A 15239-nucleotide genomic window follows, 5' to 3' on the forward strand; every position below is an offset into this window, starting at 1 on the left:
CAGTCAGGTCAGCAGTCTTACCCATGTTTGCGGTTTTGAGTAATGAACCAGGCTGGGAGTTTTCAAAAGCCTCAGGAATCTTTTGCAGGTATTTAGAGTAACTTTGTTGTTTCAGATGATGAGGTTAACTGCTCGTTCAGGGAACCTTTTCATGATATGCTAATTTTTTGAGACAGGGATTTTGGGTTTTCATGAGCTGCATGCCAAAATCATCAGTATTAAAAACACAGGTCTTTACCTGAAATATTTCAGTTGGTGTGCAATGAATCTAAAATATACGACAGTTTAATTTTTATCATTACATTATGGAAAATAATGAACTTTATCACAATATGCTAATTTTTTCGAGAAGGACCTGTACAATACATACAGATCAAGCACACTGGCAACAAAACCCTGGAAAACCAAAATGTGATGCATTTGAGTCAGGAAGGGAATCTGCATGGCACAACGCTGCCCTACAGTGGAGGACTGTAGAAAAGACATGATTAAATTTTCCATACCTGCTCTTAGAAATTACTTGGTTGGCTAAATTTAAACATGCTTCAATTTCTCATCATGTGTTTGACACTTTTTTATATTAGAAAATATACAAAATTTTTTAGATCTATTGACAGCATCTAGTAGAGTAGATTTACAACTTTTTCAAAGTAAAATTGTACTTTTAAAAATGAGAAAACTGGGGAACTGAACTGTTTTGTTCTTAATTCAAAAGCCAACTAAGTGTTTGTACTTATTGCTGTGAATTAGAATAATATATGTGGGTTTATTGTTAATAAAATGCAGTAACAGCCATAGGGCATAGCTGCAGTTGTCAGTCATGAAGTTGTAATTAAAAAAGTTTCATTATTCAGTTTGTCTTGTTGACTCTGAAATGAAATAGAAAAGTTTTGATAGCTCAGGGGTTTTTTCAGGGTTGTGGAGAAAGCAGGCTATTGTTTCAAAATGACTTTAATTTAATTTAGTTTTGATATAATAAATGGAATCTGCTCACCTTTTTTCAAAAATATCAACCACCTATGCATTTTTTTACTGGGCTTAGACAGGGAAATGTCTTACAAATATTTATGTAAAATTGTGCATAAATTACTTTTGTTGCAAATAAAAATAGCAAGTAACTACAAATTTGGGATATTACCTTAAGTACAATCACCAGGAGGATTTAATTTGAATCTTTTTAACATCAGTTACACAGATAAAGTCAAACAAAACTTTGAACAAAAGTCATAAGCAAAATTTGTGCAACTCCTAACAACATACCTGGATGATGTAAACTTCTTCTCTGCCATTGTACCACACCTCAAACTTTTTGTTGTCCCCTTTGACATTTTCTGTTATCCCAACCGAGCTCATCTAGATGGCAAAATGGAGGAAAACATGAATACATGAGCTGCAGTTATTCAAAACCAGCGATATTCATCAGCATTCGTCACAAACATGCAGACTTCTTCATCTTTCCATTTACTCTACTTTGTAACGGGCGGTTTGGCCGTTTTGTTTATTATTGCCATGGTGCTAGAAATTCACAAGTTTGTTTATCCTCCTTCTCTAAGGAACCATGTTTTTCATCTTTAAGATGTTTCATATAAATTTATGCAGGTTTGAGATAAAATAACTCGTTTGTCATAACAGCAAATCTGATGCAGACTGAAAGCAAAATCACACAGAGATCAGCTCAGAGACACCCTGTAAAATCTGCAACTGGTTTAACTGGTGAACAAGGCAACATTTAAAGTAATTGTTAAACTTTGTATGCTGGTTTCTGTGAAAGAGAAATGAACACAATCTTATGTGGTGTTTATGGCACTTTCTGCTTAAATATGCATTGTATGTTTTAGTTTTTATGGTGTGTCATGGTTCTGGGGCTAAATAAAAGAACATGACATCAGTATGAGGTGTGGATAATTCAAACTAGTGCAGCTACATAATCCACAACATGAATAATGATAGATTATAGAAACATGGTAAGAAACTCCAAGACAGAAGCAGAGCAGTTTCACCTGCCCACCTCCACATACTCACCATTAGGTATGTCTCCCAAAAGCTGGATGCAGATAGTGATGGGAGACAGGTAGGGCTTGCATCCCAACAAAGCTAACTTAATGTTTTAATTGTTTCATGAAAGGAAAAATAGAAATTAATGTAACATTGACATTTTCTAAATGATTCCTGCTGGCCTACACACAAAGATTGTCAATATTATTAATAACTAGAGATCTCCATGTTTCCCTTCTTCAACACTTTTAGTGCTGGATCATTCCTTTAAATCAAGTCTGACAGAGCCTTTTCAATAAATCAGTTTATTCACTAAATTTAACAAATTACATCATCACGTCATAAACACAGTATTACATTACTTACTTTGCACAAGTGGGAAGGGATCATGAAGACGTTAAGTCTTGTATAAACTTGCCTCTTTCTCAATAATTACAAAATAAGTTTCATGGCTGTGGTAAGTTATTTTAACTTACCATGTAAGTTGCAAGAAATTTAAATTTCCTCATTATTAACTAGGAAGTACATAAGAATTTCTATTGTTTTATTATTAAGTATTTTGAGTTGATTTATAGTTGAGCATTTTTTAATTCCTCTCCCAAATTGTTCCACAACTTTACTCTACTCACAAAAATGCACAGCTGTTTTAAAGTGGTATGCACACTTTCTCTTAAGAATTTTTGTAATTTAATGGGCAATAACATTTCTAGCATTAAGAATAATTCATAGTACCTTTAAATTAAGCAAGTGCTTAGTTTCAAGACAATTGATTGAATAAACAGTTTATTAGTATGTTTTCTAGCATTCGCTTTACATGAATTCTCATAGCTTTCTTTTGTCGCAGCACTTTAGTGTAACACAAAAATATGTGTGTCACACAAAGGTTTTTTAAGTTTTACCCCAGACACTACATACGACACATGGAGGCGCTGCTGCTTTCTAGTTGACCTGTGCTGTAGGTAACTACTGTTTATGCATGTGTTAAGGTCAATAACATTTACACGTGCATAAATGTGCAGAACTTTGTGCCCTGATGACTAGAGTTGAAAAACCCTTTTGTTACTGTAATAATTTGTACCACTGAAAATAAAACTTATTATTGTTTGAAAATATCCATCACCTAAAGTAAAATTAAAAATTGACTCTTGAGGTCTCGAGGTACCTTGTTCTCTGGAGGAACATCTGAGGGGCCACTCTCCCTGTTCAGGGGTCACATTCCTGAGAGCTTAGGGACCTCTGAGACCTCATCTCTCCACAGCTGTGTCTCAGTTAACGTCTTGATATTCCTTTTTGTGTCCCTTCTTAATTTGATTGGCTCTGGACGTCCAACAGTCTTTGGTAGGGCATTCTTAATCCCTATTGGCTGAGCCTCTCATATTGACTTTTTGTATATTCCATGTTTTTTTTCTTTTTTTACCAACTTGCATCTTACAATTTATTTTTAATTGTAACGTCAGCAAGATTGATAAGTTTGGCATTTTAAAAACACTTGAACGTTCAGTATAAAGTTCATCATTACTGCAGTCAACCTGAACAGAAAACTGCTGTAATTAGCAATTATTGTAGTTTGCTAGTCAGCTGTCATTGCTGCACATCTACATAGAACAGTGGGATGTTATATTTCCAGGACACACTACTGGGCTCCAGCAATGAAATAAGAAACAAGTTTACACAACCAGTCAAATCGTTTTAGTCCACTTCTGTCTCTGACCTTTAGCGAGTGCTTAAAGCTGTATGATGGGGTCTTCTCATGTCCCTCAGTGCTCTCCTCCCGTTTCTTACAGAACAGTAGCATCTTATCATACAGGAAGAGGTGCCTCTGCATCGGCTTAAACCTGGCCAGGTCCTTCACCTGAAACCCACAAATATGTCTGTTACTTTCTTACCATGTGTATTTTAATCCTCAATGAAATTTTAGCTTTATTAGAAACAGAAAGCACATCAGACTATCTGATATAGCAGAAAACAAAAACTACATATCCATCATCATCTGCAAATTTCTGTTTTCTTAGCTGTTATAGGAATACATTGTTCTCTCATAAAAGGCATTCATTTGTTTCTATAAAACTCAAATCCACAATCTATAATTACTATCCATCCATCCATTTTCTTGACACCCTTGTCCCTTATTTCTTATATCACTCCTAGTGAAATCCTGAAAATCTTATCTGACTCTGATTAGCCTGGGTTCCTCTTTGGAGTGAGCTTAGAAGTGATAGCCTTCTCTTCCTGCATTAAAACAGTTCTACACTGAATCCTTTAAGTTATGACATGCTTTTAAAAAACAACCATAACCACTGATGTTATAGCAACTTTTACATGTTAGACAATTTTAACTTCATGTTTTTTCCTAAACTTAAGGAAGTTTGCCTCTTTTGCTAAGAGGAAGAATTTGTTGTAATTTTTAAAGTCAAACTAAAACTTGTAGAGAATAATTAAAAAGAAAAAAAGGTCAGAAACAGACACAAAGCACCTTCATATTGCCTGCTTCAAATTGGGGTGTTTGGGTGTACCTTGTTATGGCCTTTTTTATGGTCTGTCCACACATTAAATGATCCCTGCATCAGCAGCTTTCCCAGTTCACTCAGGTTGCCCTGTAAATTAGCAAGAAGGTTGTCAGGTTTTAGACTTGAACATAACCTTATTACAGTTTTCAAGGTCTGCAGCATCATGAATTAGTAAAATCACATGTCATCATCTAATCAAATACATACTTGTAACATTTCTTTAAACAGCTTCTGAAACAAAGACCTGGAAAGTTCAGAACTTTGATGAAGTTCAGATTAAAACCCTGTCTGCTGTGGATTTTAAAAACCCTCCTGAGAATTATGACCAGCTCAAGTCACCTCATGTTTTCTTGTTATTACTCACATTTTATTTTATTACACACATTCTAGAGATGTTTTTTATGTTTGTATGGCTACTATTTTTGGTTTATTAAAGAAATCAACAATTAGTTGGAAAATAGACTTTACTTAAGAAATATTTATTTTAGATGTAAAAACAATAAAGTAAAAATACATTAGGCTGTTTGGTTTTTAGAAATTTAAATAAAATATTGTCACATGGACATTGCCATGTTGTTTATGTTGCAATGCATTTCGGGTATACGACAAATGCTATGTTCAACTGCGCTAGTTTTGTCCAGGCAACACAGCAATGACTAACGCTAAGGCTTTTCAATTTGAACCAGAGCATGTTGAAATTGATTGGAATGTAGAAATCACAAGAGGTAATAAAGATGAGTACTAAACGGAGGAAAGAGTTTGTGCTGCTGCTGTAACCTTCAGCTTCATGAATGAAACAAGTGGGACTGTGTAATCCGTAAGTAGTTAACATGCTCTCTGTCAGGTCGGGTCTTCAGTCTTGTGTTAAGTTCATGTTTTCATATTTGTTATCATTTAAAAGACCTTTCAGCGCTGCCTGTTCCTTCCAGCTTCTTTCGCTCACTAGCCAGTGGCAGGGTTTAGGCGTTTGTGGATGGTAAATGATTTCGTACTTGTATAGCGCCTTATAAAGTTAAGAGGATACTTTATACTAAACTCATTCACGCACACACTCACACGCTGATGGCAGCAAGCTATCTGATAGTAGCCACAGCTTCCCTGAGGCAGTCTGCCAGAAGCAAGCCTGCCATGCACCGGCGCCACCGGGCCCTCTGACCCCCACCAGCAGGCAAGGTGGGTGAAGTTTCTTGCCCAAGGACACAAGAAACTTAGAGGCGTGTGGAGCGGAGATCGAACCAACAACCTGCCGATTATGGGGCAAACGTCTACCACCATTGTGGCACAGCATATGATTTTAGATTGCCAGGGCAGCAACCACCTGTTAGATCCTTCATCAGTTTTGCTTGTACAAATGACTCAAAGTCTTCTAGAGAGAAATGTTGAGTGCACAAAAGTGATTCCTTTTAAATAACAGAAAACAGGGACGTGGTGTGGTATTGCCTACATTTACACCAGTCAAACATAATATGATAAACAACAACTTGGGTAAACTCTGTAGATTACACTACAAAATGGACCAAATTGTATCAGAGTTTGGTGAATTCTGTATCTGTGCATGTCCGAATTGTCCAGGTAAAAAAATGGCAACCTCCATGGATAAAAAATATTAACAAAGATGTAATTTTTTTTTTTTACTAATTATGGGTTTTTATGTATCATAAGCAGCAATTTTTTGTTAGCATGAGAGTGGCAACATATTTTGGCCAATATGTTCAACTAATCATGGATCTCTTTAGAGACTGACAGTACAGGAATGGTGGTATTGTACGGAGCCCTGGAGGGGCCATGGAGTATTTTTTTTCTTTTGCGTTACCTCGCAAAATCTTTGCGTTCCTTCGCAGTATGCTTACTGTAATATTTGCTGGTCTATTTTGTATATGGTCACGAATGTCAATTTAACATTTCAAATATATACATTTAAAGAGCCTAAATGTGCTTAAATGGGTTAATTCGGGGAATCTCATCTGTCCGACGCATGTATCAACCAACTCCAGGCTATTTCTTTGTTCTGTCACAATTATCGATTTAGGTCCATTTTGATTATCATGCTTCAAACTTTACAAGGACTGCGACACAGACTGACCAGCCCAAACAGTGCACAAGTGCCAACGATCAATGGCACTACAACACGGTCAACAGAAACTATGACCACCTCGTGCACCAGCTTTCTCAGACACACAAAGCCAGCCTGCCACCTTCCCATTCATACTTGATGACAATCACGCCCACATCGACACACCCACCACCCAAGTGTCAAAGCCACGTGCTCCTGTTATATCAATAATTACTTATTCATATGGTTGTTACAAAGCCTCATTGAAAATGTGTTTATTATTATTAAATCTTTGGTGCTAAAAAAAAAAGATTGAAACTCGATTTATTCACTGCATGTTTATGTTTCTGTAAGGTTGAGATGGAACTGCACATGAAAACAGCCCTTTAAACCATTCAGACTATCAACACAATAGAGACACAATCAAACTGTCTCATTACACCGCAATAATAACTCAGAAATAGTCCAAATAGTTTGGCAGTAGGGCTAGGGGATATGAGGAAATCTAATATCCTGATATATTTTTGCTATATCACAATATACGATATATCTCACGATATTCTTAAATGAGCTCCAATGTAGCGGCGTGTATATTGGAGCAACGCACCCGCCACTGTGGCGGGTTGGCAATTTGAACTAAAAAAAAAAATTCATGTGACCTACTGAGTCAAAATCTGAGTAAATTTGAGTGAAATTGTTATTGATCTACAACGCTAGATCTATAACTCTAGACTCTTCCTCTTTAGGTCCAAAAATAATAACTTCAGTTTTGTTTCTGTTCAGCTGCAGAAAGTTTTGGCACATATATTTGTTTTAAGCATCTATTCAGTGACTGGAGGGGTTCAGAGTCACCTGGTGACATGGTAATGTAGAACTGTATATCGACAGGGAATAAAAAGGGTCAAGCCAAATAAAAATGAGTGTACCTCATTTGTACAGACTGGTAGAACAATTTCACACTGATTTTTGACTCAATAGGTCACATGACCTAGAAGCTATTGAAAAGAAATACTAAATTTAAACATAAAAAATAGGTAAGAAAAATAGAAATTTAGTTGGAATAAAAATGCATGTGCCTTATATATACAGTTTAGTTCAACCATTACACACTGATTTCTAGTCAATGTGGCACACAATATGGAAGCTATTGAAGAAAACATTATATTATTTAACATTAAAGTTATTTAAAATATTGAATATGACTTGACATTTTAATAGAGGGCTGTAAGTCTCATGTAAAAGAATGAATTACCACTTTTTGGTATCAGTTGGTCACAAGGCAAGGCATTTATTAACATTTGTTTGACAGGATTGTTTGGTTCAGCAATTTGTTCCCTAAGTGAACCTCCGAACACTGAGGAGGGAGCTGGAGAATGGCTAGCCAAAATTAGCGTTCATAAATCGTATCAAAATTGAGCTAAACACTGCTTGCTCGGCGAATATTGGAATATCCGATAACCAACTCGAAACTAACTTCACTGCAGTCAGTAACACAATAAAACCACTGGGATAAAGTGGCCTGTAAAGAAGGCACCAAGAAACTGGACCTCAACGCCCCACAACATCTGACGCAGTTACGTTGATTCCAAAGTTCTATTGACCAATAGTAGATGAGCTGGACATAGAAAGCAGCTCTCCTCATTAACATAATGATGCACATGAAAAAGTAAAAACAGGAAAGGAGAAGAGGCAATGACAAAAGAGCGAGGTCTTGTATTAGGAAAAGATAAAACAAAATATTTACTATTATGTCAGCCGCAGTCCTCCATACTGCGGCTGGTGGAGAAATTTTTTCATTTCCCTCCTAGACTTAAATGTAAGCTCATATAAAAAGGGATGCAGTGTTTTGGTATGGACTGTCTACACCAGTGGTCCCCAAACTTTTTCCTGTGAGGGCCACATAACTTTTCCCTTCTATGGTGGGGGGCCGGAATCAGTTTGTAACAGAAAATGTGTGATGATTGCAGGAGTGCCTAAATGTAAAAATGTATTGTTTTTCAGAAAGCACAATCAAATAACCCTCTCTGGGTTCTTCACAGAACAAAAGTCAGGAAATAAATAACACTATTAATGAAATAAATAATAACCAAATAATCCTCTCTGGGTTCTTCACAAACCAGTCGAAATTTGCATTAATTTCGCGATCTCACTGCTTTTCAGCTGCTCCGTTCGCGACGCTACTCTTTTCCGCTTCTCCGTTCCGCTTCTCTTTCATGGTTACTTGCGCAACTTTACTTCGTTTCTCAGCAACAAAATACAGCCCATCGTTATTTATTGAAGATTTTGCATTTCCAAAAGGAATCTAATGTTTCGTTTCGTACGTTTGGAAGCTCATTCCCTCTCACATAATCGGAAAAGCCGGGGAATGGCGGCGCTTTTGACATTTCTCTGACATTCGGAAAAATATGGTTTACTAATTTTAGCATAAGGTTATACTTGGCCTATTAACACAATTTAAAAACTGGTGTATGGTTTATAATGTGCACTTTAAGCTCAAGTTGAAAATGAGACTAAGGGAGGTGGAGTCTTGCATTTCTGGCTGCATTTTTACTCCAAAATGCAGCCACAGTGTCCAAAAGAAAAAACATAAGTGCAATCATTTGCATATTGAGAGTCTACAGAGGCTGATAATCTCCACACTCTGTTCCTGGATTACCATTTAAACTTTTGAGTTTTATGTCAAATCCACATGAATTAAATGACAGAAACTAATTCTCTCACTGCATCTTTGATTCATCTTGCCCAGCTGCAGACTGTTAGACTGTCCAATCACAGTCAAGTATTGTGTAGTTGGTGCTTTTAATCAGTTTTCAGTTAACTAAATTCAAGCCAATGGAACACAAAATGTCACTAAAATCACTCTGTCCTTCTAAAGTCTTTCAGAAAATCGTAAAAATGCACTGAATCGTACCGAACTGTATCGCTCAACAAATATTGTGATACATATTGTATCGTGACCAGAATATCGTACCGTATCGTGAAATTATTGTATCGCTACACCCCTATTAAATTTAATGTTGGATTTATATTTTTATCGATAGAGATGTGTTTTTAGAGATGCTTAAAATGAATAGCATTTGGTAATGTATATTATTCTGAAGATCGTGTTTATGTATTTTGTTTTACCCTGTTTCTTGGTGGGTTTGTTAATTGCAACAGCCAGGGACTATAAAAGGTTGCATGTTGGCCACATTGGTTGTTGTTGCTGCTGCTGAGACCCTAGGCCTTTGTAAGCAGGGTTGTTTGTCTGTTAAATGTTGGTGAATAAACACCCAGTGGGATTGCAACGTTTCTCTGCCTCATGTCTCCTACTTCCTCCAGCCGCTATGCCCGAGTTTTTGCCTCCGCGACCACCCGAGCCGCATGCCTCTTCGCCCGCCAGTACCCATCAGCTGCTTCTGGAGTCCCACAGGCCAAAAAGGTCCGATAGGACTCCTTCTTCAGCTTGACAGCATCCCTCACCGAAGGTGTCCACCAAAGGGTTCGAGGGTTGCCACCAAAACAAGCACCAACAACCTTGTGGCCGCAGCTCCGATAAGCCGCCTCGGCAATGAAGGCACGGAACATGGTCCACTCAGACTCCATGTCCCCCACCTCCCCTGGAACGTGTTCGAAGTTCTGCCGGAGAACGGAGTTAAAGCTCTGTCTGACAGGGGACTCCACCAGACGTTCCCAGTAGACCCTCACTACACGTTTGGGCCTGCCAGTGAGTTGGCCCCACCACCGGAGCCAACTCACCACCAGGTAGTGGTCAGTGGACAGCTCCGTACCTCTATTCACCTGAGTGTCCAAGACATATGGCCGCAGATCTGATGAAAGATGACAAAATCGATCATCGAACCGCGGCCTAGGGTGTCCTGGTGCCAAGTGCACATATGGACACCCTTATGCCTGAACATGGTGTTTGTGATGGACAATCCGTGACGAGCACAGAAGTCCAACAACAGAACACCACTCGAGTTCCAATCGGGGTTGTTCCTTCCGACCACGCCCCTCCACGTTTCACTGTCATTGCCCACGTGAGCGTTGAAGTCCCCCAGTAGAACAAGGGAATCCCCAGGAGGGGCACTCTCCAGTACACCCTCTAAGGACTCCAAGAAGGGTGGGTAATCTGAACTGCTGTTCGGCCCATAAGCACAGACAACAGTCAGAACCCGTCCCCCTACCCGTAGGCGGAGGGAGGCTACCTTCTCGTTCACTGGAGTAAACCCCAACGTACAGGCGCCAAGATGGGGGGAAACAAGTATGCCCACTCCTGCCCAGCGCCTCTCACCAAAGCCATGTGAGGTGAGGCCGACTATTTCTAGCTGGAACCTCTCAGCCTCACACACTAGCTCCGTACATTCCCTGTCCCAAGAGCCAGCTTCTGCAGCTGAGGATCAGACCGCCAGGGTCCCCTCCCTCGGCTGCCGCCCGTAACACATTGCACCCGGCCCCTTTGGCCCATTAAATTATAATTTACAAAATCATGCAAAGTTGGCACTTTTAATGGACTTTTAATGCAACTTTTAGAGCAACTTAGCATTAAAAGTGTCATTATTTACCAAATGACACTTCATAACAACCGTCATAAACATTCATAAAGACTTCTTCATGTTCATGACAGGTCTTATGTCATGTTTATGACAGTTTCACGTCAGTCTTATGCACACCCCTTCAAATAAAGTGTTACCGCTATCTCTCCTTTAGTTCAACCTTATAAGTGGAGATGCATTGTTGATATTACCATTATAAAATAACTTACAATTAAGTATTGGTAAAGCTCAATTTAAGTTTCACAGGTGGCGGAGCATTGTTGTTAGCAGTTGCTGAAAGTAACTAGAAAGTTACTTTTAATGTAACTTTAATGTTACTTTCCGAATCAAGTAATTAGTAATCCAAGTTACTTTTTCAAGGAGGAATCAATAATCTGATTAAAGTTACTTTTTCAAAGTATGGCATAGAGTAACTCTTGACTCTATGCCAAGAGTTATTTTAAATGTAAATTTCAGAAGAGAAAAAAACATGCCACTTCAATACTACATTCATATTCAATAGTGTAGAATATACATACTTATTAATTTCAGTTGTCACATTAAAAGCAAGTAATAAACATACTTTTCACTAAGCCCACATTTTGTTTTATTTTATTGGTCTAATGCAATATAATTCCAAATGTCATGTTTTCATCAACTGTATAGAAAATGATCATGATCAACAGAAATAATGGCTATCTCTGTGTAATTACGCTACATAATGTGTATCATTAAATGATAAATATCCTGAAATAAATTTACTTTTAAATATTCAAATTCCCAGAAAGGGTCTGTACACACATTATTCATTAAAATTAATTTTATAATATTTTATCACTTGTCTTATTAAACATTTTTGTTTCATTGTGGAAAATATGATTACATTCTTGTTCTCAAATAAACGCTCCTTTATTAGAAGCGATATGTACACATTCTGTTTTCATCATCCATCCATCATTACTATTTTTACTCACCTCAAATCCAGTGATGGCTATCTGATGCATGGAGTCATTGACAGACTTGACAATGTCCAGCATGGTAGCTAAGGCCTCCTCCAGCTCAGCCATCCCCTCTCTCTTACTGCATTTTAACATTTCCTGTCAGACATGAAATAAGTAGTTTCTATCACATTAAAGGCATTGAAAGCAACCATCACAGCCTATGGGGCTCATATCTGACAGGTAAGGTTGAACTTCTAAAATGCTTCAGAACCCATGTGGACTTTTGTCAAAAGTCATTGAGGCCTTCACAGTGTTCAAAATGCCAACTACACAGAAAATTCAAAAGTGTTAGATTTCCAGTGTAAGTGTTGTATGTTAAAAATACAGTGTTAATTCAACAACATGAGTGTTAGTGAGTGTTAGTTTTCCTAATACTCAAAGAGTTCCAAAGAGTTAAACAAAAAGCAATCCAATCCAGTGTTGATTTCTAAATTAACACCAACAGTAACTCAGTCTGGTGTTGATTTCTAAATTAACACCAACAGTAACTCAGTCTGGTGTTGATTTAGAAATCAACATCAGACAGTTCCTCCCACAAGTGTAACATATTTGTGACATCACTTCAGGAAAGGAGCTACAGCTAGGGTGAGAGTTGCAGCAGTCCAGGCCAGGCAGAACCCTGGCCTGGACCTACAGGGGGCCCAGACGGGAGGCAGAACATGCCTTTAGGGATACAATTTGTTTTATCACATTTGACTAAAACTTTAAAAAGATAGCCCTGTCCTATTGAAAACTGTGTACCATATCCCAGTAGGTTATATCGTAGGGTTTCCCATTATTGACTGATGGTTGCTAAAAACGTTACCAGACTGACTGATTTTAGTGACATAGTGAGTGTAAAATATTGAATAAAATGTTGTGCTACATGGCTGGCTTTATTTTCACTCTTAAATTTAACTTTATGACACACAAAACTACAAATGAGTCATCCTTATTGTCTCCAGGTGCATTCTGGGTAAAGCTTGTCACCAATGTCATCATCAGTCACTTGGCAACAAATGGCAAACTAGCTAGAGCAGTGGTTCTTAACCTGGGTTCGTTCGATGAGTCGGTCTCAGGGGTTTGGCGGAGCCTCTGCTGCGGAGGTAAAGACACACTTGTGTAAAGTCGTGATGACGCGCCCCGCTTTGCCATCACTTGCCGTAGAGGATCACGTTACATTGCTTACATTGAAGGAGTTCCACTCTCAGCATGGATTTTGAACTTGTGTCTTTAATTACTACAGCAAAGCTCACCGTTTTTACCAAAATCTGTAGCTTTCTGTGTACTTCTAAATCTGCTCTTTAGTCGCATCTTTTCGGGCCTGCTACTGCCTCTAGTGGCGTGGGGGTGATAACACAACTAATATAATTACTAAATCAGAATACCACAGTCTTTGTTATTTATTATTAATTTTTCATTCTCTTAAGAATGTAGAGCTAATTAAATTATCTAAACAAGACCTTTAAGTGGTTCCAGTTTCTCTCGATGGCTAACCTGATGAAACTGTGGCAAATTTTAAATACCTTGGGTTGTTCCTGGACAGTCAGCTCAACTTTGCTGAAAACACTGACTATATTTTGAGAACTGTTTTCAGAGACTCTACCTTACTCTACCTTTTAAGAAGACTTAGTGATCATGGGTGGACCCAACTAGATTCTAGTTGGGTGACATCACTAGAATCTTTGAATGAGCTTTGTTGTATAATGCTGTCAGTGCTGTTTGATGTTGTCAATTTGTTTGATATCCAAACAAATTAAAGTACGTTTATTTGTTTGGATATCACGATACGACTGTTTATTATCTTAACCAAACACTAAAACTGTCAGAAAAATCTGGAGGCCATTTGAATTAGCATTATTTAGCTGCGGGGTCGTTTTCTTTAAGTTTTTGGCTGTAGACTGCCAAATGGGGGAGTGGCTGTGCTGGATGGTTGGTTGGCTTGATCTAAGCCACAGGTGTCAAACTCCAGTCCTGGAGGGCCACTGTCCTGCAACATTTAGATGTGCCGCTGCTGCACCAGACCTGAATACAATAATTACGTGATTAATTAGGTGATTAGCTGGACTCTGGAGAACATATCTACACAATGAGGAGGCAATTGAGCCATTTGACTCTGGTATTTTGTACCTGTGGCACATCTAAAAACTGCCAAAATGTTTTTTCTTTGCTAGTGTGTCATGTTGGTGACTGAAGCCTGTTATGATGACTTCAACACATTTGTTCAGACAGGTTGGTCCGACTTTTAATGCTGTCCAAATTTTTTTCTATAAGCTGACTAATTTCTTTAGTAATTATTTCTGACTTTTTTATGCTTTATCTTGTAAACTGGGTAGGCAGAGCAATATGAGTGAATATGACAGTGACGCACACAGGTGAGTCTGATTAGTTTTGTTCACACTTTTTTTAAATATTTATTTATTATCCTAATGTTTCTGCTATATTTCCTATTTTTCCTTCCAGGCTGGAAGTCTTCCTCCTTCATGTTGGCGAAAACAAGAACAGCACCAAAAACACTTCACCATCAGTGATCACAAGACCATCTATGGCCGCTTCCAATAAACTTTCAAAGCACACTTCACCTTCAGTGCAAAGTACTTGATGGAATTCCAATTGAAATATATAAAATATTTCAATCCAAACTAATACCTCCAATGCTTGACATGTATCAAGAATCCTTTAAAAAAGGATCTTTCCCTCCCTCACTTAATACAGCAATCATCTCCCTACTCCTGAAGCCAGGTAAACCTGCAACTTAATGTGGCTCATATAGGCCAATTTCTCTTATTAATAATGATGTTAAAATTTTGTGTAGTGTTAGCTAGGAAGTTGGAGCTACTTTTACCCATGATGGTCCACCCTGATCAAAATGGTTTTGTACAAGGAAGACAGGGTTTTCACAACATTAGAAGGGTGTTTAATGTAATTTTTGAGAAATCTGAGGTTCCAGATAATGCTATCCTGTCACTGGACGCAGAGAAGGCCTTTGACAGGATAGAATGGCGATGTATGTTTGCTGTTATGGAACGCTTTGGTATAGGAGGGAAATTTCTTAGCTGGGTGAAGCTAATTTACTCAAACCCACAAGCTGAAATCTTAACCAATGGTCTAACTTCATCTCCCTTTAAATTGAAACGTGGGACAAGGCAGGGTTGCCCCCTTTCTCCTCTGTTGTTCACACTGGCCATCG

The 15239-nt window shown here is 38.2% G+C and overlaps 1 protein-coding gene across 9 annotated transcripts in view; it reads right to left on the reverse strand.

The window, feature by feature from the left end:
* The window catches only part of mcf2l2 (MCF.2 cell line derived transforming sequence-like 2), a 193112-nt gene that overhangs the window by 67500 nt on the left and 110373 nt on the right, over nt 1–15239 (reverse strand). For all 9 annotated transcript variants that reach the window (XM_081606659.1, XM_081606662.1, XM_081606660.1 and 6 more), the window contains exons 21-24: nt 12044–12166; nt 4509–4589; nt 3707–3847; nt 1261–1353 (exon numbers count right to left, since the gene is read on the reverse strand). In XM_081606659.1, the coding sequence (XP_081462785.1) occupies nt 1261–1353; nt 3707–3847; nt 4509–4589; nt 12044–12166 (438 nt within the window). The remainder of the gene's footprint in view (nt 1–1260; nt 1354–3706; nt 3848–4508; nt 4590–12043; nt 12167–15239) is intronic.

The sequence above is a fragment of the Poecilia reticulata genome, chromosome 4 (genome assembly GCF_904066995.2).
Source record: "Poecilia reticulata chromosome 4, P_reticulata-male-v2, whole genome shotgun sequence".
Lineage (NCBI taxonomy): Eukaryota > Metazoa > Chordata > Actinopteri > Cyprinodontiformes > Poeciliidae > Poecilia > Poecilia reticulata.